Raw genomic sequence first — 22,863 nt, 5'->3', positions numbered from 1 at the left:
CCCGCTGCACCTGTAACCAGACCTGCTGCGCCCGTGACCGGGCCCGTTGCGCCAGCCTCACAGATCCTGACTCTTCCTTCCCAGCAGCTCTCACAATCTGACATCTGGATGTGAGGATTTCATTAACACTAGTCTCCCTCAGAAGAGCATAAAAACGACAAGAACTGTGACTGTCTTGCTCACCACTGCTGTCACCAATTGTCACAGACCCTGCCTGACACATAGTAACAGCTCAAAAAGAAAATACATATTTGCCTTAAGAACTGTAGCATTTTGTTTGGAGAACCTAACCAACTTTGCTGCCACCATTCTTCCTGACCATCCTGACAACCTCCTTGGTAGGGTTCAGAGGAACTCTCACCTCCCAGCTACAGGGTCTGAATTAAAAATCAGCACTGTGCTAGTAGGGATGTGGACCGTCCAGTTGCTTTAGAAGACAGTGTGGTAGGTCCTCAACAAATCAAACACAGAACCACCATAAGGTCCAGCAATCCTGCTGCTGGGTAGATACACACAGTGCTGAAGGCAGGGCCTCAGACAGGTATTTAAACTCACATGTTCATGGCAGCATTGTTCACAATAGTCAAAAGATGGAAACAACCGAATAACCATTGACAGATGAATGGATAAACAAAAGGTGACCTATTCATGCCATGGACTGTTATTTGGCCTTAAAAAGGAAGAAAATGCTGTCACATGCTACAACATGGATGAACTTTGGAGACATCATGTTAACTAAATAAGTCAGTCACAAAAAGCAGTGGGAAACTGTAGGATGCCACTTCCATGAGGTCCCTAGGTTAGTCAAATCACGGAGATAGGAAGTAGAAGGCTGGTTGCCACAGGCTGGGAGGAGAGGGTAGTGAGGAGTTACTGTTCAATGGGCTCAAAGCTTCAGATGGGGAAAAGGACAAAGTTCCGGAGACAGATGGTGGTGATGGTTGCGCAACATGTGGATGTGCTCAACGCCACTGACCCGTACACTTAAACACAGTTAAAATGGTAACATTTATGTTATGTATAGTCTACACATTTTAAAAAAATTAAATTTACATGTTAAAAAATCAGTATCACAATATTTCTTCTAACTAACGGAAGAGAAGCCCCGGGCCCTGGAGGTCCCTCTAAACGGGACACGGCCCTGACCCGGGCAGCCGGGAGCTTAGACCAGGTATTTGTTTCAGCTGATCCCTGGGATTACTAGGAAGCTGCTAGATTTTTAATCTTTTCACTTTCCTTACTGGAAAGGGATATCTAGTCTTAGACAAATTTCTCTCTACCAATAACTTTTAAATATCAATCCACAAGAAAGTTCCTTTTAGAGAAATAATAAAATAGGAAGGTAAGACAGGAATGAGAAGACAAACCCCACTAGTGCCAGATGTCTTTGTTCAGAGGACCTGCTGGGTGTGTGTGAGTGCTAAGGAAAGGGAGGTGTCAGGCTGAGCTGGCATCAGGGTGGGCTGGGCCCAGGCTCTGCTTCTTAACGGGGGACTGGCACAGCGCTACCCCCAAGGAAGGGGCACCTCTTGTTACTGCAGAGTCACCTACCTGCTGTCTGACAGCCGCCTTCAGAGACCTGCCCGCTTTGGCCAGTGCCCCTGCCCAGGAAGGAGGTGCACCTGCAGGGAAGGCTGCCTGCATCCAGGCATCCCCAAACTACAGCCCCCTGAGGGCATTTATCCGGCCCCCTGCTGCACTTCCAGAAGGGGCACCTCTTTCATTGGTGTTCAGTGAGAGGAGCACTGTATGTGGCGGCCCTCTAACGGTCTGAGGGACAGTGAACTGGCCCCCTGTGTAAAAAGTTTGGGGACCCCTGAATCATCTCCAGACACTCCCAGGGATTAAAGATTGTAATAGTCATTGGAACTCCAGGCCATGGGAAGCCCCTGCTGTGATGACCCCATCCTGCCTGTTTGGCCAGGATTCCAGAAGTCACAACATTTATTTATAGGCTTGTGGGGTGTGGAGCTCTGACACATCACTATGTACACACTTCCCCTCTTCTCGCCAAGTGACATCTGGACATCCAGGAGAGCCTTACAGAGAATAAAAGGTGCCCAGAGCACCAACTGCATTCAAAGAAAGAAAGAGTGGCCCCCACTCTATGCTGTGGTGACTGAGATCGTGACAGCTGAAGTGTAAGATCCTCGGGTCTTACTGTACCTGCTGGAGGTGACACCTTCTCCTCTGAAGCTTCTAGCAAAGCCAGGCCCTCCCCAGCCTCAGCAGCTTACTCAGGCAGGCAGGGGGCTGGCCTGACCCTCCCCATCTGGTGGTCCCCACTAATGAACCCAGCAGGTGCAGGGATGAGGGCACAGGAAGTCCAGTTTGCCCCTCAGACACAGCTTGAGGACTGTGGCTGCAGCCTGTGGAAGATTCTGTTCTGAGCTGGGTTTTCAGGGAACATGTCAGGACTTCCCCTGCCTTTCCCGAGAACTGACTCCGGCTTTCCTGGCTTTCTCTCAGAGGAGGGAGCATTTTTACAAAGCTTTCAGTTTTGTAGCCAACATTGCAGGGGAAAAAACACAAAAACCTTAGTTTTGCCCCCAGCTGTTCTGTGGCCACACTTACCCTCTGGACCTCAGATTCTTCTGTAAAGTGAGGGTGTTAACCAGGTGACAGCTCAGGGCTCCTGCCAGCAACAACAGCCTCCAGTAGAAAGTTAGAACACATTGTTCCAGATATAACACACACACCTGCCTCCCAAGACTGTGCATTGAGCCGGGGCCGTGTTAATGACTGCTTAAGGCCTCTACGCATTTTTGCCTTTGTGGGCCCCTTCCTGTACTTAAAATATATATTTAAAATTTTGTTAAATTGATTTTAGAAAGAGGAAGGAGGAGAGAGAGAGAGAGAGAGAGAGAGAGAGAGAGAGGAACATAGGTCTGTTCCTGTATGTGTCCTGACCAGGGATCTAACCGGCAACCTCTGAGCTTTGGGACAACACTCTAACCAACCGAGCTAACTGTCCAGGGCAAAATAAATATATATTAACAACATTTTCTCCTATTTAAAATTTCTCTATTTTTTCTGATTTTAAAATAAATTAAATTATTTCCAGAGGCTCTAAGAGTATTGTTTGTGAGTCCTTAGATGCTATGGCCATTCAGCCTCATGGATATTTCAGCCCTGCATTGAGGAACATGCCGGGAGAGGGGACAAGAAAGAGACCCGACGAGGAGGCAGAGTCTAACCTGAGCACAGTGTGGCCTGGGTCAGCCACGTCATCTCTCTTGCCTCAGCTTCCCCAGATGGGGATAATAACAGTACTTCACAGAGTTCTTGTGAGGACTGAAGTTAGACCGTGTGTGTAAGTACTGTGGTTCCAATGGTGCCTGGCACAGAGGAATCTCTAAAAAGGTGGTAGTTTATAAAGTGAAAGTCTTTTTTATTATTATTCTAGCCATTTGCTGACCCTCTGTCCCCTAACCGACATGCTACAAGAAAGGCAAGTTTCCTGCTTACGGGGACATCTTCTTGCTTGAACTTCATGGAGCAGATGCAGTTATTTTAGAACTGCTTGGTCAGGAAAAAAAATTTTTTTATAAAATTCCTCGGTGGTATTACTCATGGCAGGCCCCCAGGGACCCAGAACTCCCAGAGAGATAGTGGCCTCCTAACCTGACCCTGCTAGTGGTGAGCAACGTTCCCGGGCCGGGAGACGAGGCAGTTTCTGCCTGGCTCATCCCACTTCCCATAATGCTCTTCAGGTCTATCTGTGCCGTTGCAAAGGATAAGGTTTTCTTCTTTTTTATGGCCATTGTATAAATGTACCACTGCTTTTTTATCCACTCATCTACTGATGGACACTTGGGCTGCTTCCAGATCTTGGCTATTGTAAATAATGCTTCGATAAACATAGCGGTGCATATAATCTGTTGAGTTTGTGTTTTGGGTTCCTTCAAATAAATCCCCAGAAGTGGGATTGCTGGGTCATAAGGCAATTTTATTTTAAATTTTTTGAGGTAACTTTATACTGCTTTCCTTAGTGGCTGCACCAATCTGCATTCCCACCAACAGTGCATGAGGGATCCCTTTTTTCCACATCCTTGTCAACACTTGCTGTTTGTTGATTTATTGATGATAGCATTCTGACAGGTATGAGGTGATATGTCATTATGGTTTCAATTTGCATCTCTCTGATGATTAGTGACATTGAACATCTTCTTATATGTCTATTGGCCATCTGTATGTCCTCTTTAGAAAAGTCTATTCAGGTCCTTTGCCCAGTTTTTAATTAGATGTTTGTTCTTTTGGTGTTGAGTTTTATAAGTTCTTTATAAACTTTGGATATTAATCTCTTATCAGAAAGATGACAATTTAAGAAATGACAAATAATTCTAAATGCATTTTCTATAAATCTTAACCATTGTCACATGAATATGTAATGTCCATATTTGTGTATGCTTCCCACTATTATAATTACATTTTTGTAATTAAATTTCTGTTGGCATATAATAAGCTAAATTAGATTTTAACATTTAAGTCTAAAGAGAAGGGGCTACTTTAAATTCTCTATAAAATAGCTTCCATTTTTTATGCTTTGCCAAAAGGAATTATATCTTTTCCTATCTTTCAGTAAATCTTATATACAGCTTATGGCTTATCTTTTCAGAAGGAGTAAATTTTATGTAAATTGAAGGCAATTAACTTATAAGAGGGAGATAATGGAAGTAACATTTATAAGATGCCTACCACAAGCAAGGCACTGTTCTCATGCTTTTCCTTCAGCAGTTTTCATTCTAGCTACACAATGAAATCTCCAAGGGATCTTTTCTGTTGCCTAAGTGCTGCCCCAGAGATTCTAATTTAATTGGCAGAGGTGGGGCCTTGGCTTGAGATTTTTTGAGGCTCTCCAAGTGATCATAATATGCAGCTAGAATTGAAAATAAGTTTTACATACTTTGTCTCATGTCATCATTAAAACAATCTAACCAGACAATTTTATTTACCCCTTTACTTAAGATTAAAAAATTGGATTTCAGAAAGGTTAACAAATTTGCCTCAGGGAATAAAGAAAGTAAATATTAGAGTTGAATTATAAACCTAAGTTTCTCTGACTTCTTCTAACCTCCATGTTGTCAAAAACACCAGAAGTATTAATATGAATTAATAGTAGAAATCTATATTTTATTTTACTTCTGGACTTAAAACTAGGTGAAATACAGCATCTTTTATCTGTCATTTGCTAGCAAGACAATATTTTATTCATTGAATTAATTAAATTGCTGAAAAAGATCAAGTTGTTGTGTATTTTATGTCATTTAAAGTCTGATAGCCTGACCAGGTGGTGGCGCAGTGGATAGAGTGTCGGACTGGGATGCGGAAGGACCCAGGTTCGAGACCCCGAGGTCGCCAGCTTGAGCGCGGGCTCATCTGGCTTGAGCAAAGAGCTCACCAGCTTGGACCAAGGTCGCTGACTCCAGCAGGGGGTTACTCGGTCTGCTGAAGGCCCGCGGTCAAGGCACATGTGAGAAAGCAATCAATGAACAACTAAGAAGTCGCAACGCGCAACAAGAAACTGATGATTGATGCTTCTCATCTCTCTCCGCCCCTGTCTGTCTGTCCCTGTCTATCTCTGCCTCTGTAAAAAAATAAAAAAATAAAAAATAAAAATAAAGTTTGATATATTTTCTGACTTTCAAAATGTTCCTGTTTTTTTCATAGATAAATTATATGTGGCGCTGGCTAGATAGGTTGGTTAGAGCAGAGGTTTCCAGTTTGATCCCTGGTCAGGGCACATACAGGAACAGATCAATATTTCTATCTATCTATCTATCTATCTATTATCATCTATCTATCATTTATATATCTATCTATCTATCATCTTTCTATCATCTATCTATCTATCTATCTATCATCTATCTATCTCTATCCCTCCCTTCCTTTCTCTCTAAAGTCAATCAGAAAATTAAAATTAAAAAATGTTTAAAAATCATGGATTTTAGAGTTGCTATTAGAGAAAAAAATGCAATATAAAAATATTTAAGGAATATATAAAATAGATTATATTTGTTAGACATTTTGTTTTGTCTGTCAGAAATGTGACAGACCGTATTTGTTGTAAAATGTGATTTATTAAATAACAGCCAAACTTGAACATATTATGAACATTATTCATAATAAAAACTTTTTAAAATATGTAAAAAAAAAATCTTCTATCAGCTGTATCTGTTCTCCCATTGTGTGGGCTGTCTTTTCATTTTGTTAATGGTTTCCTTGCTGTGCAAAAACGTTGGAGTTTGACGTAGTCCCATTGGTTTAGTCTTCCTTTTGTTTCCCTTGCCCGAGGAGATAGATCAGAAAAAATATTGCTACAAGAAATGTCCAAATACCAAATGATGTCACTCATATGTGGAATATAATGAACAAAATGAACTAACTAGTAAAATAGAAACAGACGCATACATAGAGCAGACTGACAGCTGTCGGTGGGGGGACTTGGATGAAGGGGGTAAAGGGATTGAACAAAAAAGAAAAAAGAACTCGTGGATACAGTGTGGTGACTGTGGAGGGGGGAGACGGAGGAGGGCATGGGGGGATGATGACGTGTGGGGTGAACACAATGCAGTGTACAGAGATGTGTTGTAGAATTGGGCACCTGAAACCTGTATAGTTATATTAACCAGTGTCACCCCAGTCAATTCAATTTGAATAAAACAGAGCTATAGGCTGTAATCTGCTGCCTACTTTTCTCTTTTTGTTCGACAGGTGTCAGAGCTCAGGGAATTGAGTGGGAGGCTTTCAGGCTTTTTAAAATGTAGAGGCCTGCCTGACCTGTGGTGGCATAGTGGATAAAGTGTCAACCTGGAAACGCTGAGGTTGCCGGTTCAAAACCCTGAGCTTGCCTGGTCAGGGCACATATGGGAGTTGATGCTTCCTGCTCTCTCTCTCTCTCTCTCTCTCTCTCCCCCCTCTCTATAATGAATAAATAAAATCTTTAAATAAATAAATAAATAAAATGTAGAGGCCTCAGCCCTGGCTGGTTGGCTCAGTGGTAGAGCATCAGCCCAGTGTGTGGAAGTCCAGGGTTCAATTCCTGACCAGGGCACACAGGAGAAACACCCATCTGCTTCTCCACCCTTCCCCCTCCTTCCTCTTTCTCTCTTCCCCTCCTGCAGCTGAGGATGGCTCCATGGCCTCCACCTCAGAAGCTAGAATGGCTCCAGTTGCAATGGAGCAACGCTCCAGAGGGGTAGAGCACCGCCCCCTGGTGGGCATGCCGGGTGGATACCCATGGGGCACATGTGGGTGTCTATATGACTACCTCCCAGCTTCTAACTTCGGAAAAATACAAAAAAAAAAATGCAGAGGCCTCTGGGATAAATTCATATCCTAATCCACACAGAAGAAGAAAGCCTGACAGCTGAGCTTTTCGAAGGGGACACTAGGGGTATGTGCTAGGGTCTTTACATGCATTATCGCATTTAATTCTGACAACTCCAGACGTTGATGGTAGATGGTTACTATCCCCATTTCACAAACCAGCAAACAGAGGCTCAGAGAGGGCTGCTGACTTGCCCAAAGGTCACCCCTACTCTTTCCTGCTGTCCCAGAAGAAGTCTGGGACCTAAGAGAAGAACAAGATTAAGAGCAAAGATAAAGGGAAGTGGAGGTCAGCCTGCCTGGGTCTGTCTTGGCCAGGGCCCATCAGCTGACATGCTCAGGCCTGTTTCCCTCCAAGCACAGGGAGGGTGTTGGCCCCTATCTCATCCGTGCAGCTGTTCTGACCCCACTCCCTGCCTGCGCCTCTCCCAGTTCCTGAAAGGGACACCACTGGCCATGCCACTCCTCCCTGACACCGAAGCAGGGAAGCTCCGGGGGCTTTGTAATGGGGCTTTGGTTATATTGTTGTTGATGCAATGAAAAGAAGGTGGCCCCCTCAAAACTCCAAATGTCACCTGATCTTTGGTGGCTCAGTGGATGAAGTGTTGACCTGGAACGCTAAGGTCACTGGTTCAAATCCTTAGGCTTGCCAGGTAAAGGCACATACAGGAAACAACTACAAGTTGATGCTTCCTGCTTCTCTCCCCCCCCCCCATCTTTCTCTTTCCCTCCCTCTCTCTCTCCTCCTAAAAATCAATCAGTAAAAAAAAAAATCTAAAAAATATCATCTAAAGAAAAGAAAGGAAAAAAAAAAAAACCAATTTCCAGCTTGGCACAGGGTGCCTGAGCCAGGGAGCCATTATGTGTCTAGACTCTTGTTTTTTGGGTTTTTTTCATTTTTCCAAAGCTGGAAACGAGAAGACAGACAGACTCCCACATGCGCCCGACCGGGATCCACCCGGCATGCCCACCAGGGGGCGATGCTCTGCCCATCTGGGGCGTCGCTCTATTGCATCCAGAGCCATTCTAGCGCCTGAGGCAGAGGCCACAGAGCCATCCTCAGTGCCCTGGCCATCTTTGCTCCAATGGAGCCTTGGCTGCGAGAGGGGAAGAGAGAGAGAAGAAGGAGAGGTGGAGGGGTGGAGAAGCAGGTGGGCGCCTCTCCTGTGTGCCCTGGCTGGGAATCGAACCCGGGACTCCCGCATGCCAGGCCGACACTCTACCGCTGAGCCAACCTGCCAGGGCCTCTTGTTTTTTTTTTTGTTGTTGTTGTTTTGTTTTGTTTTTGTATTTTTCTGAAGCTGGAAACAGGGAGAGACAGTCAGACAGACTCCCGCATGTGCCCGACCGGGATCCACCCAGCATGCCCACCAGGGGTGACGCTCTGCCCACCAAGGGGCGATGCTCTGCCCCTCCAGGGCATCGCTCTGCCGCGACCAGAGCCACTCTAGCGCCTGGGGCAGAGGCCAAGGAGCCATCCCCAGCGCCCGGGCCATATTTGCTCCAATGGAGCCTTGGCTGCGGGAGGGGAAGAGAGAGACAGAGAGGAAAAAGGGGGTGGGGGTGGAGAAGCAAATGGGCGCTTCTCCTATGTGCCCTGGCCGGGAATCAAACCCGGGTCCCCCACACGCTAGGCCAACGCTCTACCGCTGAGCCAACCGGCCAGGGCTTGTTGTTTTTTTTTTTTAAGAAAGGAAAGTTGGCAGCAACAGAGCACGTCCTTTCTGAAGTAAACAGCTGAACCCCATCAGCTCCCTTCAGTCAACAGCAAAAGCTCTTTTCTCCTTGGGAAACAGGAGCCGCCTTGGGCTTACCTGACCGCCATGAGTGGGAAACCCCCACGGAAGGGAAGCACCTGAGAGACCGGACCCAGCGGCAGCGGCCAGCCGGGGGGACCAGGCCCCGACAGGCCCAGGGAAGGACACAACCTACCTCCGAAGGCGGGCCTCATGGTGAAGTCATGGTCCTCCACTCTGAGGAGCGGCTGGTGTCTTCCTTTTCGGATTTTGGTCACGTCGAGGTTCTTCTTATACAGGTGACTGCAAGGACAAGCAAGACATTGTGCCGTGGCCCACCAAGGCACTGAGCGAGATTATTTGGGGCAATTACTTCTCGCAATAACTACCTTTAGGCACGTTTTCTCCAGTCTCAAAACCCCACACACTGCACACCGTCCCCCTCCCTCTCCGCCCCCGACTCACAGGCAGGCTGAGGCCCTTCCGGAGCCTTCCTAAAACAAATACCTCCAGGCAGCCACCATTCTACCCTGATAAGCTCCTAATTGTCAAAAGTTGTGAGTAGAGGACAGAAGTTAAATTGAATGAATGAGGAATTAAAATGTGGGGAATTTTCCTTCTAAACATTTCTCTTACGTTGTTATAATATTGGTTCTGTGATAAATAAAACTTTGAGACAAATATAAAGTTTTAAATGATGGCTTTCTCCGCATTAGTCCAGAGACTGAGACCAGCCAGCTGACAGCTGTGGGCAGAGCCCAGGCTGGTGCAGCGCCTCAGCCCTCCTCCGTGGGCGGCAGGGGTGGAGGCCCCGCTGGAAACAGAGCTGCTGCAGCCACCCAGCGGGAGCTGGAGCTGGAGGACCCTGGCTCACTCTTCCCTGGAACCCAGATGACGAAGGAGAATTTCTCTCTTCTCCCTCACACTCACTCTTTCCAAGGTATTTTTTCCTCATCACTGCCACACATAATCCTACAGCAATAAAATCCAAAATGTTCTAAAGCAATGTTCTACTGACAGGGTTATCACTAAATGAAAAGAAGAAATAAGAGGGAGGGGAGAAAGAGAGGGAGAGAAAGGAAGAATAAAAGAAAAGGGAGCACCAGTCAGAATGGTGCTCATCAACAAAACAACACACAATAAGTGCTGGCGAGGATGTGGAGAAAAGGGAACCCTCCTGCACTGCTGGTGGGAATGCAGACTTGTGCAGCCACTGTGGAAAACAGTATGGAGATTCCTCAAGAAATTAAAAATGAAACTGCCTTTTGACCCAGCTATCTCACTTTGAGGAATATACCCCAAGAACACCATAGCACAGTTTGAAAAGGAGAAATGCACCCCCATATTTAAGGCAGCATTGTTCACAATAGCCAAGACCTAGAAGCAGCCCAAGTACCCGTCAGTGGACGAGTGGATTAAAAAGCAGTGGTACGTATACACAATGGAATACTATGGGGCCATGAAAAAGAAAGAAATATTATTTTTTGCGACAACATGGATAGAACTGGAAACTATTATGCTAAGTGAAATAAGCCAGGCAGAGAAAGGAAAATATCATATGACCTCACTCATATGAGGAATCCGACGAACAACATGAACTGAGGAGTGGAATAGAGACAGAGGCGGGATCAAAGAGCCCAGAAGGAAAGCGGACAGAGGGAAAGGGGATGATAGGCTGATAGGATGGGATGAGAGCAGAAAAGCAAATCCTGGAGGGAAGGGGGGAGGGCGTTACGGGGAGGGAGACAGGGAGGATGTACTGGGGAACACGAGTGACATTAGAATCTATGTAAACACAATAAATTAATTTTAAAAAAGAAATGAAAAAGAAAAAGGAGGAAGAGAGAAAAAGGTAAAAGAGAAAGGAAAGGAGGGAGGGAGAAAAGGGAAATCATTTGGACATTTGACAGGATGTGATATCTAATTCTTGACAGAAGAAAATAAGCAACTTTAGAAGGAGTCAGTATTACTATGTTTGTTATGTGCAGGTTATTGAAGGTTTCTGGAAGTAAATGAAGAGTTTTTGTTTTGAGTGCTGCTGATCATTTATATATACCCTTATCTTACTCAGTGTTCTTGTTACATGTCATTCTCTTTCCCCCCATAGGGGAATAAGCGTACCTCCTGTTTGAACTCGGTAAGAGAAAAGTGACATGTGTCCTCTCCAGAGGTCTTGTTCTTTGAGACACCTTCTTATGAAATTCTTCTTAACTTTCCTTCTCTCCCAGCTCTGCTCAGACAGTATAATGTGCTGGGAGGTCTAAAGCTGTGCTGATCAATAAAGTAGTCACGCTCAGCTAAGCTAATTAAAATAAAATTAAATTAATATTCCATTTCTCAGTTACACTAGCCACACTTGTGGGCTCTATAGCCACAGGTAGCAAGTGGCTGCTGTATTAGACAGTGCAGATATATATATTTCCACAATTGTGGATTTTTAAAAAATTTTTATTTGGACAAATTTGAGGGGGTGACATTGATCAATAAGAGCACATAGGTTTCAGGTAAACATTTCTATAGCATCTGAACTGTTGATTATGTTGTATACCCATCACCCAAAGTCAAATCATTTTCTGTCACCTTATATTTGTCCCTCTTTACTCCCCTGGTAACCACTTTGCTTTTTTTTTTTTTTTTTTGTATTTTTCTGAAGCTGGAAATGGGGAGAGACAGTCAGACAGACTCCCACATGTGCCCGACCAGGATCCACCCGGCACGCCCACCAGGGGCAATGCTCTGCCCACCAGGGGGCGATGCTCTGCCCCTCTGGGGCGTCGCTCTGCCACAACCAGAGCCACTCTAGTGCCTGGGGCAGAGGCCAAGGAGCCATCCCCAGCGCCCGGGCCATCTTTGCTCCAATGGAGCCTTGGCTGCGGGAGGGGAAGAGAGAAACAGAGAGGAAGGAGGGGGGTGGGGTGGAGAAGCAAATGGGCGCTTCTCCTATGTGCCCTGGCCGGGAATTGAACTCGGGTCCCCCGCACGCCAGGCCAACACTCTACCGCTGAGCCAACCGGCCAGGGCCACCACTTTGCTTTTATCTATGTCCATGAGTCTCAGTTTTATGTCCCACCTGTGTGTAAAATCATCTAGTTCTTAGCTTTTTCTGATTTACTTATTTCACTCAGTAGAATGTTCTCAAGGTCCATCCATGTTGTCGTAAATGTCACTATGTCATCATCTCTTATGGCTGAGTAGTATTGCATTGTATAGTATTGCATCTCTTTATGATTCAGTGCTGGTCTAGAGGTTACCCTGCCCCCTCCCACAACTGTCTTCCCACCCAAGAAACAGATTCCGCTATAAGCCAGGGCCTCGCATCTCCTAGCCCTACCAGCCACCTGGCCCTCTTCCAGCAGGGGCTCTGCCGCAGGGAGGCAGATAGTAAACAAAGTAGACAGACACATCATGTGACTTCAGAAAGTTCTGAGGACCATAAAAATATAACAAAACAGATAAGGAATAAGAGAGAGATGGGTTGGTTGGGGTGGAAGGTGGTCAGGAAAGCTTTCTGAGGCCTGGAGGGGCTGAGGGAGGGAGCCCACCACGAGAAGATCTGAATAACGTGCATCCTAGGAGGGGGAAGAGCACAGGCAAACGTTGAGGTGCGTCTGGCTCGTGTGAGGAACAGTAAGAGAACTAACGGGCTGGGGGATAACAGAGATCCTTCTTGCGAGAAAGGAGGTGGGAGACAAGGCCAGGGACCAGGTTCTAAGAGCCTCATGGGTATGATGCTTAGACTGAAATTCTGACCCAGAGGTTTAGGACCTGATGAGATCACTTATCTAACGTGTAGAGGAGACTGTGGGAGGACAGTGTGGACACAGCAGGCCACCACCAGGAATCCTGCCGAGACAACGTGGTGCCTGGATGAGGCTGGGGGCCGGGGAGAGGTGGAGAAGGCAGATTTGAGGGAGGTGCCGAGTTCCGGCTGGTGGATTGGGCATGGGGTATGAGAGCGGGGCAAGGATGGCCCAGGTTTATGACTTGAGCATCTGGGTGAATGATGGGGACATTCCTGGAAATGCTAAAAACTGTGGCACGTTTGTGGGGGTGACGGTCCACCTAATTCTTATGAGCCATCTTGATTTCAAAAAGCCTGTGGGATGTCCGGGGAGAAGGTGAAGCAGGGGCAGCTCAGGAAGCAGAGCGGTGGGGGTGTTGCACTGCCCGCAGCCGTGCACGTTCTGGGGGCCAGAGTTTTGTCCTCATCCAAAGGCCAAGGGAAACCACAGACAGCTGCTGAACAACTGGAGGAAGAACCACGATCACATTTGCTTTGAGACAAGCCTGTTGTAGCTGCACACCCAGGAGCAGCGTCCAGTGTGACTTCTGTCCCTCTAGCCGGGACGAGGGACCTAAGTCCGGTTCCCTGAAACATGTGTGGTCCTGGTGGAGGTGCTTCCAAGGAGCCTCTCTCACAGTTCTCTTCCCCAAGCCTCGTGTTAGAGGTCAGCAGGGACCTGGTTCCCAATGCAAGTGACCGTCTGAGGGGCCTAGTTCAGATGCCCCAGCAAAGACACTTTAGGGACCTGGAGGAAGAGCAGATCTTCAGGCTTAGCAGCTCACGGACATTAAATTGTGAGGACAGCGGCTCACTGCCCCTCTGCCTTGCACGGAGCAAATCCCTCCCAGTCAGCACAGTCCCCACGTCCATTAGAGGGGAGGACTAGGGGAACAGAAGTCCCAACTGCCAACACCTGGCAAGAGAGAAGATTGAAATCCCAGGGCCGTTAATGAGGGCCCAGACTCTGTTTTTACTGCTCCGGTTGTGTGGTACCTCCGGTCACTGGTATCCTGAGCCTTAGGCTACCTGTATGAGCCAGACAGCTCGGATTCATCCTTCTGCAGGGGATTCCTGACATGCCCCAGCACCCTGGCTCTCTGAACCCAGACTCTAAGGCCCAGATCCCAAGCCCCAGCCCCACGGCGGGGCAGCCAGAACTTTCATGGGACCTCCAACCCAGACTTGGTAGGAGGAAGAGGGAGCGAAAAAGAAAATTATGTTCACTATGCCTCTGAGAAGCAAGGCTAGCGCCATTTTATTGAGATTTATTTGGCAGCAATTATTGCAATCTTAATGACCACGCCCTTAAGAATTGCCCCCTCGCTGCACAGCCCACCAGCCCGGTGAGAATATCTCACCACCCCTTTTCAGTTGGATAAACAAGGTTCAGAAAGATCAAGAAACACAGCCATGTGGTCAGGGAACGGCAAAGCCAGGCCGGAACCTGGTTTCCCTGCCGTTCCGACTTCACTTCCTTCTTCAGACTCTGGGGGAGGTGAGGGGCCCCCAGAGTAGCAGGAGAGCAAAGCTGCTCCTGGGTCCAGCAACAACTTGAGCCATGATGACGACCAAGAGAAGGATGGCCAAGGGCGAGTGGCACCAAGGGAGCAGCAAACAGAAAGAAATGTGAAAGCGGGCCTGAGGCTTGGGGACCAGGAGGTTGTTCTCCAGGGCAGAGCCCTGACTCCCGGGGCCCACCGTTTGGTTTATTTTCAGGTCTCAAGGGAGAAGGGCCTCTCTGGCAGCAAAGCATGCATGTGGTCCAGAGGCCGACTTTGGCAGCAGGGTGGGAGGAGTTGGATGAGAGCAGGGGTCGGGAACCTTTTTGGCTGAGAGAGCCATGAACACCACATATTTTAAAATGTTCTGTGAGAGCCATACAACGACCCGTGTATGTTACGCATTATCCAATAAAAATTTGGTGTTGTCCTGGAGGACAGCTGTGATTGACTCCAGCCACCCACAACCATGAACATGAGCGGTAAGAAATGAATGGATTGTAATATATGAATGTTTTATATTTTTAACATTATTTTTCTTATTAATTATTTGTCTGCGAGCCAAATGCAGCCATCAAAAGAGCCACGTCTGGCTCGCGAGCCATAGGTTCCCAACCCCTGGATTAGAGCCAGGAGGCTGAGAAACAAGAACAGAACAAACAGCGAAGGGAACACGCTCAGGAGGCAGCAATTCAATAAACAAGGACACAAAGGGTCAGAAAACCGGAAGCAGTTTTTGAAAAAGCAGCTGTTGATAGAACAATGGTTTTGTGAGGGCACCTTTGCCAGGGCGAAGCAGGAAAGGTTCATAGATTAATAGTGCATGATAGAGTGTGTGTGCATATGTGTGACTGTATGTGGGAGTGTGACTGTATACATTACATGTGAATGTGTGAGTGTGTGGGACACCATGTGTGTTATATGGGAGTGTGACCATATCCATTGTGTATTGGGTGACTGCATGAAACCCTGTGTCATACATGGTATGTGTGTATGACTGTGTGTGCGCACGTGTGTGTATGAATAATAGGACTTCTAAGAAAAGAAGCTACCCTATAGAAGTGAAGTGCTCTAAGACTGGAAGGGTCAGTTATTTCATTCTTATTTATTAGTACAGCTTAACTCTTGCATGTCGATAAAGAAATAATTTTTCAGCCTGACCAGGAGGTGGCGCAGTGGATAGAGCATCGGACTGGGATGCAGAAGGACCCAGGTTCGAGACCCCGAGGTCGCCAGCTTGAGTGCAGACTCATCTGGTTTGAGCAAAGGTCACCAACTTGGACCCAAGGTCGCTGGCTCAAGCAAGGGGTTACTCAGTCTGCTGAAGGCCCACGGTCAAGGCACATATGAGAAAGCAATCAATGAACAACTAAGGTGTTGCAACGTGCAATGAAAAACTAATGATTGATGCTTCTCATCTCTCTCCATTCCTGTCTGTCTGTCCCTGTCTATCCCTCTCTCTGACTCACTCTGTCTCTGTAAAAAATAAATAAATAAATAAAAATTAAAAAAAGATAATTTTTCAGTCAGATGCTTGGCTGAAATTTTTCACAGGTCAATGACTTAGCTCTGTAGTCGTCTGACCATGTGCACGCCCTGGTGGGCGCGGTCAGGCTTGGAACCATGTCACCTGGTGCGACACTTCCTCTTTACTTTGTTTCACCCTCTGTTCAATAATTATATATTGTATTTTATTCTTTAAATGCATATGTTCATTTTTTTCATTCATTTTAACAACTCATGGGATGCATTGCAAGAAATTCTCACCCATCAGGGTCATGAAGATTCAATCATGCAAGTATCTCAGAATGAAACTGGTTCTTCTGAGGAGTGACAGAGATGTGAGTGCTCAGGCTGCAGAATGGGATCCCTGAGAACCCTGAGGGGCTTTTGTGGAACCCTAGCACCTTTCTTACAAAACAGAATTTCAGACAATGCTTTTTCTCCAGTCTGAATAAACCAGAAACCTACATTCTAATCCTGTCAAGCCACTAGCAAATTGTGTTCATTACTCATGCCTTTGAGCCCAACATTTTAGCAGCCATGAGACAGTTTCCCCGTACCTGTTCTATGAAACCCCACAAGATAGTCCAGAAAAGTGTGGCTGGGTTTTATGGGTTTTTTGTTTTGATTTTGTTTTTTTTGTATTTTTCTGAAGCTAGAAACGGGGAGAGACAGACAGACTCCCGCATGCGCCCGAGCGGGAGCCACCCGGCACGCCCACCAGGGGCGATGCTCTGCCCACCAGGGGGCGATGCTCTGCCCCTCCGGGGCATCGCTCTGTTGCGACCAGAGCCACTCTAGCGCCTGGGGCAGAGGCCGAGGAGCCATCCCCAGCGCCCGGGCCATCTTTGCTCCAATGGAGCCTCGGCTGCGGGAGGGGAAGAGAGAGACAGAGAGAGGAAGGAGAGGGGGAGGGGTGGAGAAGCAGATGGGCGCTTCTCCTGTGTGCCCTGGCCGGGAATCGAACCCGGGACCTCTGCACGCCAGGCCGACGCTCTACCACTGAGCCAACCAGCCAGGGCCTTTTATGGGTTTTTAAACATGGCATAATATGTCCCCCTCTTCAAGATCCACAATGTCTATTTGCATAATAAGGTTCTAAAAGTTCTGCTATAGAGATATCTATTTTTAAATGGTCTATACCAGGGTTTCCCAAGCTTCTTTGATCCTGAACACACCCCCCCCTTTTGACACCACATCTATGCACATTTCACAGAATTAGCACTCAGGAGAACTGCTGGACCAGAGGACCCCTGAGGTCCTTTCCAGTGTCCACAGCCTGTGATTCTGACAACATAACCAGGCTGGGTCTCCCAGAGCAGCACCTCTTTCCCGCACCCCAGGTGTTTATGTTTGCTTCTGACTGAGTAGGATCAGGCTCTTAGGGCATTTTGTCTCCAGAGCAGCAGTCTTCAAAGCCTGGGCACACACCAGGTGCTCAAGATGGTCCACAGGGATGCAGGACGGAGATTCTAACTCTTATTTATAGTTAGTCTTTATCTAAAAATAAGGAAGCATTCAAGCTTTAATATACATATTTATAACAGAACGTGTATATAATTTGTAATTAAATATACACATATATTGGTGGTACAATTTCAAAAAGTGTTAACTGATAATGGTGCATAATTAAAAATAAAGAACACTAACCTAGAAAATGTGCCACAAGATATTAGTTTATATTCATAATCACGAGTTCACACAATGCTTGGTGGAATGGAAAACAAATGTGTGACATCTCCCACATGGGGTTTCTGTCTTAGCCACTGGCTCTTTCATTCATGCTGAACAGTCTTCATGTCTGGTCAGGCTTGGAGGATCCTGCTCTGTACATCAGTTCAAAACAAACTGATTACGGTACTTTGATTAGTAATGTAATGATTTTGAATGCAAATTCTGGGGCTAACCAGTTTTTCTTGGAAATGTTTCCATTATATCTTGAAATGGCATTCCCTGGTGTCCAGTCATATATTTCTGATAACCTAGCAAATTTCAAACACTATATCTAGGATTCAAAACAGTAAAATGCAACCTACAACCATTATAAAGTTATTCTCCATCAACTAATTTAAAGACAACTCCCAAGTACATTTTTTCTTAATAAATCAAGCTAAATTCCTATATACGGTTCCCCGCAAAATACCAAGTGTAATTACTTAGTGGGCCATGTGTGGTCCCGAGAGGACAAAATCCTGAGATACAAAGCAGCCCAATCTGAGAAATACAGATATTTTACCTTCTAAGTTTCCAACTACCTGCCTTCAATCAAAGTGCTTTGGCTGAACAGACATCTGAAAGAAGGCACGACCCAGTCTAGCTCTGCTGTCTCGCTGCTGGCGACATGAGCACATCCATGCCCTCCCTCCCCTCACCCACTTTACCTTGGCTTGGGCATTTCCAGCTGCCCTGTCCACCTCCTCCTCTTGGGCTTTCTGCTCTCCACAAGAACCATCAGGCAAAACAAGAACAAAATGAGTTTTGTAAAATAAGGCATTTTGTGAATGTCTAGGATGCCCCAAGCTGCTTCCCAGTGACCTGCAGTGGGGTAAATCCCCGAGGGCTTAACCATTGACACAATCTGCTGCCTTGTGACCACGCTTCTTGGAGGGCCTGCGTGGGCATGGCTGGCCAGACTGATTCTCCCGACTTTAATATTTGATACGATGCTTGTCCCACCCACCCCCCGCTCCCCAGAATGTGACACAGACACCAAGGGTTTGTCTTCCCTGCTGCTTAGTGATTGGTCTATTAGTCAACAAGTTTGCCCTCCTATGAAACTCTGCTTCCGCTGAGTTCTAGAGCAGCTTTGGCTAAAACTGTTATATAAAAAAATTAAATCTCTTGAACATGTCAGCTTTTTGCTGAGATCATTAATCCGTCTCTCTGGCTTCATAAAACCAGTCTGTCACATTCACCAGGGAGTCAGCTAGGATTCTGAGTGGATTTGCAGGGAAGAGCTGGTGGGCATGGGGATGAATGTATGAATGTGCTCAGGAAGTTCTGAGTAAACTCACAAATGTCCTGTTTTCACGGGGTTGCTTTATTTCTTTGTCTGAGACTGTGTTTTGCCCGTGACCAAGGAGGCTTGCTTTCCCCCATATACACATCAGATTTTTTTTTAAATAAAAACACTTATCAAAATATAAAATACATTTTGATTTTGAAGGAAAGCATAAACCAAAGAATTCACGATTATATAAGCTCTTCCTCCTATCCTGAGCATTAGATTAACTATGGTCTTTAATCCTAAAATGTATAATGTCAAACATTATAAATTAGGCTTGATGCCTAACTGAAGATATGAAATTACGAACATCAGAAGTGTAAAGATACATGTGGTTATGTTTAACCTACTGATAAAATAAAAGCATGTAAAACGATTCATTTCTTGCCTGTTGCTTCCTGGGAATGGAGAAAACTTTAGCGTGGTAGATACTAGGGAGATGAGGATGGAGGTCAGGAGGACCAGTAGCCAGAAGTAAAACTAAATTAGGCTCTTATTATTTTATGTAAGAGAATCAAAAGAAGGTCTTTTCATTTCTTAGCAAAGTGGAATGACATGAGTCACTTTATTTTTAAAGAAATTTCTAACTAGATTCAGTTGAATCAGGGAAGTTACAATAATAAAAGAGGATGAGGTCCAGCCCTAAGAGAAGAGAAGACGGGGGACAGACCTTGACTATGACATAGTCAAATTATTACTGAAGTAGAATACATTCAGCGACTGAAGAGTAGGAGGTAAGTCAACAATTACATCTAGGCTCTAGTTTGGAAGGAGGTCTGGTAATGGTACAACCATTAGTTGCTATCTGTTAGAGGTAGGCAAGTTAGGTGGGGAGATGAGATAAATTTTGACCTGTAGAGTTTGAGGTGTCATGGGATCTCCTGATGCCCGGTGGGCAGCTGAAATAGGAGCCTGCGCTCAAGAGAAAGATCTGGACTGGAGAAACAGATCTGGTGCCATCAGTGCATGATAATTTCATCACAGGAAAGGGTGAAATCTTCCAAGGAGTTAGAAGGGGTCCAAGTGCACAGAATCTTAGAAAATCTATACTTTTAAAGGATGGATGGCCTGTCAGAACAAAAGCATAGAACTAGCAGAAGTTGACTATGGAAACCAAAGGAGAGTTTCTGGAAGGGGGGTAATCAACAGTCAGTGCTGTAAAGAAGGGAGAGAAGAAAGCAGGTTCCTGGATCTGGCAACCAGAAAGATCATTCCTAACTTCAGTTACCGTATTTTTCGCTCCATAAGACGCATCTAGGGTTTTAAGGAGGAAAATAAGAAAAAAAATATTCTGAACCAAATGGTGTGTTAAAATATTTAATATACCACAATCATATTTCAACTGTAAACTCAACAGCAGTATTAACCATCAACACTGTTATTAACAAATTAGAAGAGACTTTCATGTTCAAATACTCTTCTAGTTGTCCGGGAACCTGCAGCAGCTAAAAAAAATGAACATTCGCTCCATAAAACACACAGGCATTTTCCCCTCCACTTTTGGGGGAAAGAAATGCATCTTATGGAGCGAAAAATACAGTAACTGTTGTTTCAGTTGTGCAATGTGGTGGGAAGCCAAATTATAGTGAGTTAAATAGGAACATGGGAGTGGGGATAATTCAGTATGGGTACTAATTCAGTGGTTCTCACACCTGTCCACTCCTCAGAATTATCCAATTTCTTTAAAAGCCCCACTCCTGCCAAAGATTTAGTGGAGAAGGGGAGAGACCTATTAAAGTTCTTTTTCCATAGGTTTTGTTCAAAAGATCTCTCCTTCCTTTCTTCCATTTGGAACAAGTCTACAAAGGACTGGCTGGAACCCTTTTATTGTGCCAGATTTTGGGTTTCAAGAAATATTTGTGTTCCAAATGTAACTTTAGATCTTTTTTTTTTTTTTGACAGAGTCAGAGAACGACGAGATAGGGACAGACAGACAGGAAGGGAGATGAGAAGCATCAATTCTTTGTTGCAGCACTTTAGTTGTTCATTGATTGCTTTTTCATATGTGCCTTGACTGGAGGGCTCCAGCAGAGCAAGTGACCCCTTGCTCAAGCCAGAGACCTAGGGCTTAAGCCCGCGACCTTGGACTTCAAGCCAGTGACCTTTGGGCTCAAGCCAGCAACCATGCGGTCATGTCTATCATCAAGTCAGTGACCCTGAACTCAAGCTGGTGAGCCCATGCTCAAGCCAGATGAGCCTGCACTCAAGCCAGCCCGTCAGGGTTTCGAACCTGGGTCTTCTGCATCCCAGTCCAACACCATCCACTGTGGCACTGCCTGGTCAGGCCTACCCATTTTTCTAACTCTTATTTTTAGTAATTCAATTATGTGATTACAACAGGAAACAAACCACAGTTGGAGACAGTGTAACTTTTTTTATAACAGCTTTATTGAAATATCATTCACATACCATAAATTCACCCCTTTAAAGTGTGGTTTTTAGTATATTCTAAAAGTCATTGTGCAACTATCATCACTATCTAATTTTAGAGCATTCTCATCTCCCCAAAAGAAACGTCATGCCTTTGGCAGTCACTACCCGTTGACCCTTCTCTTCAGCCCTGGCAATCACCAATCTACTTGCTCTCTATGGATTCACCTATTCTGGACATTTCATATAAATGGAATCATACAATATGTAGCCTTTTGTGGCTGGCTGCACTTAGCAAGATGATGGCTAATTAAGATTTATCCATGTTGTAGCATATAATTTCATTTTAATTACCAAATAATATTCCATTGTATAGAAATAGCATTGTTTATCCATTCATCAATTAATAGGCCATTTGAGTTTCCAGTTGTTGGATATTAACAATAATGCTTCTATGAATATTAATGTACTAGTTTGCGTGAACATGTTTTCATTTCTCTTGTATGTTTCTTGAGAATAAAACTTCTGTGTCATATGGTGACTTATGTTTAACTTTTCAAGGAACTGTCAAATAGCTTTTTTAAGTGGCTGCAACATTTTACATTCCCACCAACAGTGTTTAAGAGTTCCAATTTCTCCATGTCCTTACCAACCATTTTCTTGAACCTATCCATCCTAGTGGGTGTGAAGTGGTATCTCACTGTGGTTTCGATGTGCATTTTCCTAATGACTAATGAGCATCTCTATATGTGGTTTGATCATTTGTGTATCTTCTTTGTATAAATGTCTATTCAAATATTTTGTAATTTTTAAATCAGACTGAGTTGTAAGAGTTCTTTAGATATTCTGTATACAAGTCCATGATCAGATATATTACTGCAAATATTTTCTCCCACTGTGTTCTTTTCACTTTCTAAATGATTTTTAAAACAGAAAAGTTCTATTTTGATAAAATATAGTTGATCTCTTTTCCTTTGGTTGTATGCACTTTTTTTTAAAAAGATTTTATTTATTTATTATAGAGAAGTGGGGGGGGGGCAGGAAGCATCAACTCCCATATGTGTCTTGACCAGGCAAACCCAGGGTTTTGAATCGGCAACCTCAGCATTTCCAGGTTGACGCTTTACCCACTGCGCCACCACAGGTCAGGCTGGATGTACTTTTGATCTAAGAAACCACTGCCTAACCCATGGTTAAGGATACAGCGTTTTCTTCTAAGAATTTTGCTCTTACAGTAAGGTCTTAGATCCATTTTGAGTTAATTGTTGTATGTTCATTTCTCACCCCAGTGACTCAAGTTCAGAGCTGTGGGAAAGCCCCACAGTTAGTCTGGAGAGCTAGGTGGAACTCGTCACATACCGCCTTATATCCTACACATTAAGGGTTTGAGCCTATCAGAGCAATGGAGACACAGGGTCAGATCTGTGCCCAGGAGACTCCGGCTATAGTGTCGGGAGAGGGGCAAGGCTGGAGACTGGTAGTAGTTACTGCACCAATTCAGAGGAGATGATGGCTAATTAAGGGCAGTGGCAGTGAGCATGAAGAGAAGTGAAAAGATATGAGAGAATATTCAAGGATATAGAATGGAAAGGAGAGACGGCCAGATAACAAAGAATTCAACCTTTGGTCAAAACGAGG

At 45.2% G+C, this 22,863-nt stretch overlaps 1 protein-coding gene across 3 annotated transcripts in view; it reads right to left on the bottom strand.

Annotated features, from left to right (window-relative positions):
- GABRR2 (gamma-aminobutyric acid type A receptor subunit rho2) overlaps window positions 1-18,491 on the bottom strand; it is a 38,867-nt gene extending 20,376 nt beyond the window's left edge. For all 3 annotated transcript variants that reach the window (XM_066358896.1, XM_066358897.1, XM_066358898.1), the window contains exons 1-2: window positions 18,233-18,491; window positions 9,262-9,368 (exon numbers count right to left, since the gene is read on the bottom strand). In XM_066358896.1, the coding sequence (XP_066214993.1) occupies window positions 9,262-9,368; window positions 18,233-18,420 (295 nt within the window). In that variant the 5' untranslated portion in view covers window positions 18,421-18,491. The remainder of the gene's footprint in view (window positions 1-9,261; window positions 9,369-18,232) is intronic.
- Between the last annotated feature and the right edge of the window lie 4,372 nt (window positions 18,492-22,863).

This window comes from Saccopteryx leptura, chromosome 1 (genome assembly GCF_036850995.1).
Source record: "Saccopteryx leptura isolate mSacLep1 chromosome 1, mSacLep1_pri_phased_curated, whole genome shotgun sequence".
NCBI lineage: Eukaryota > Metazoa > Chordata > Mammalia > Chiroptera > Emballonuridae > Saccopteryx > Saccopteryx leptura.
The sequence above is the reverse complement of the archived record's forward strand: the minus strand, read 5'-3'. Positions and strand labels throughout refer to the sequence as shown.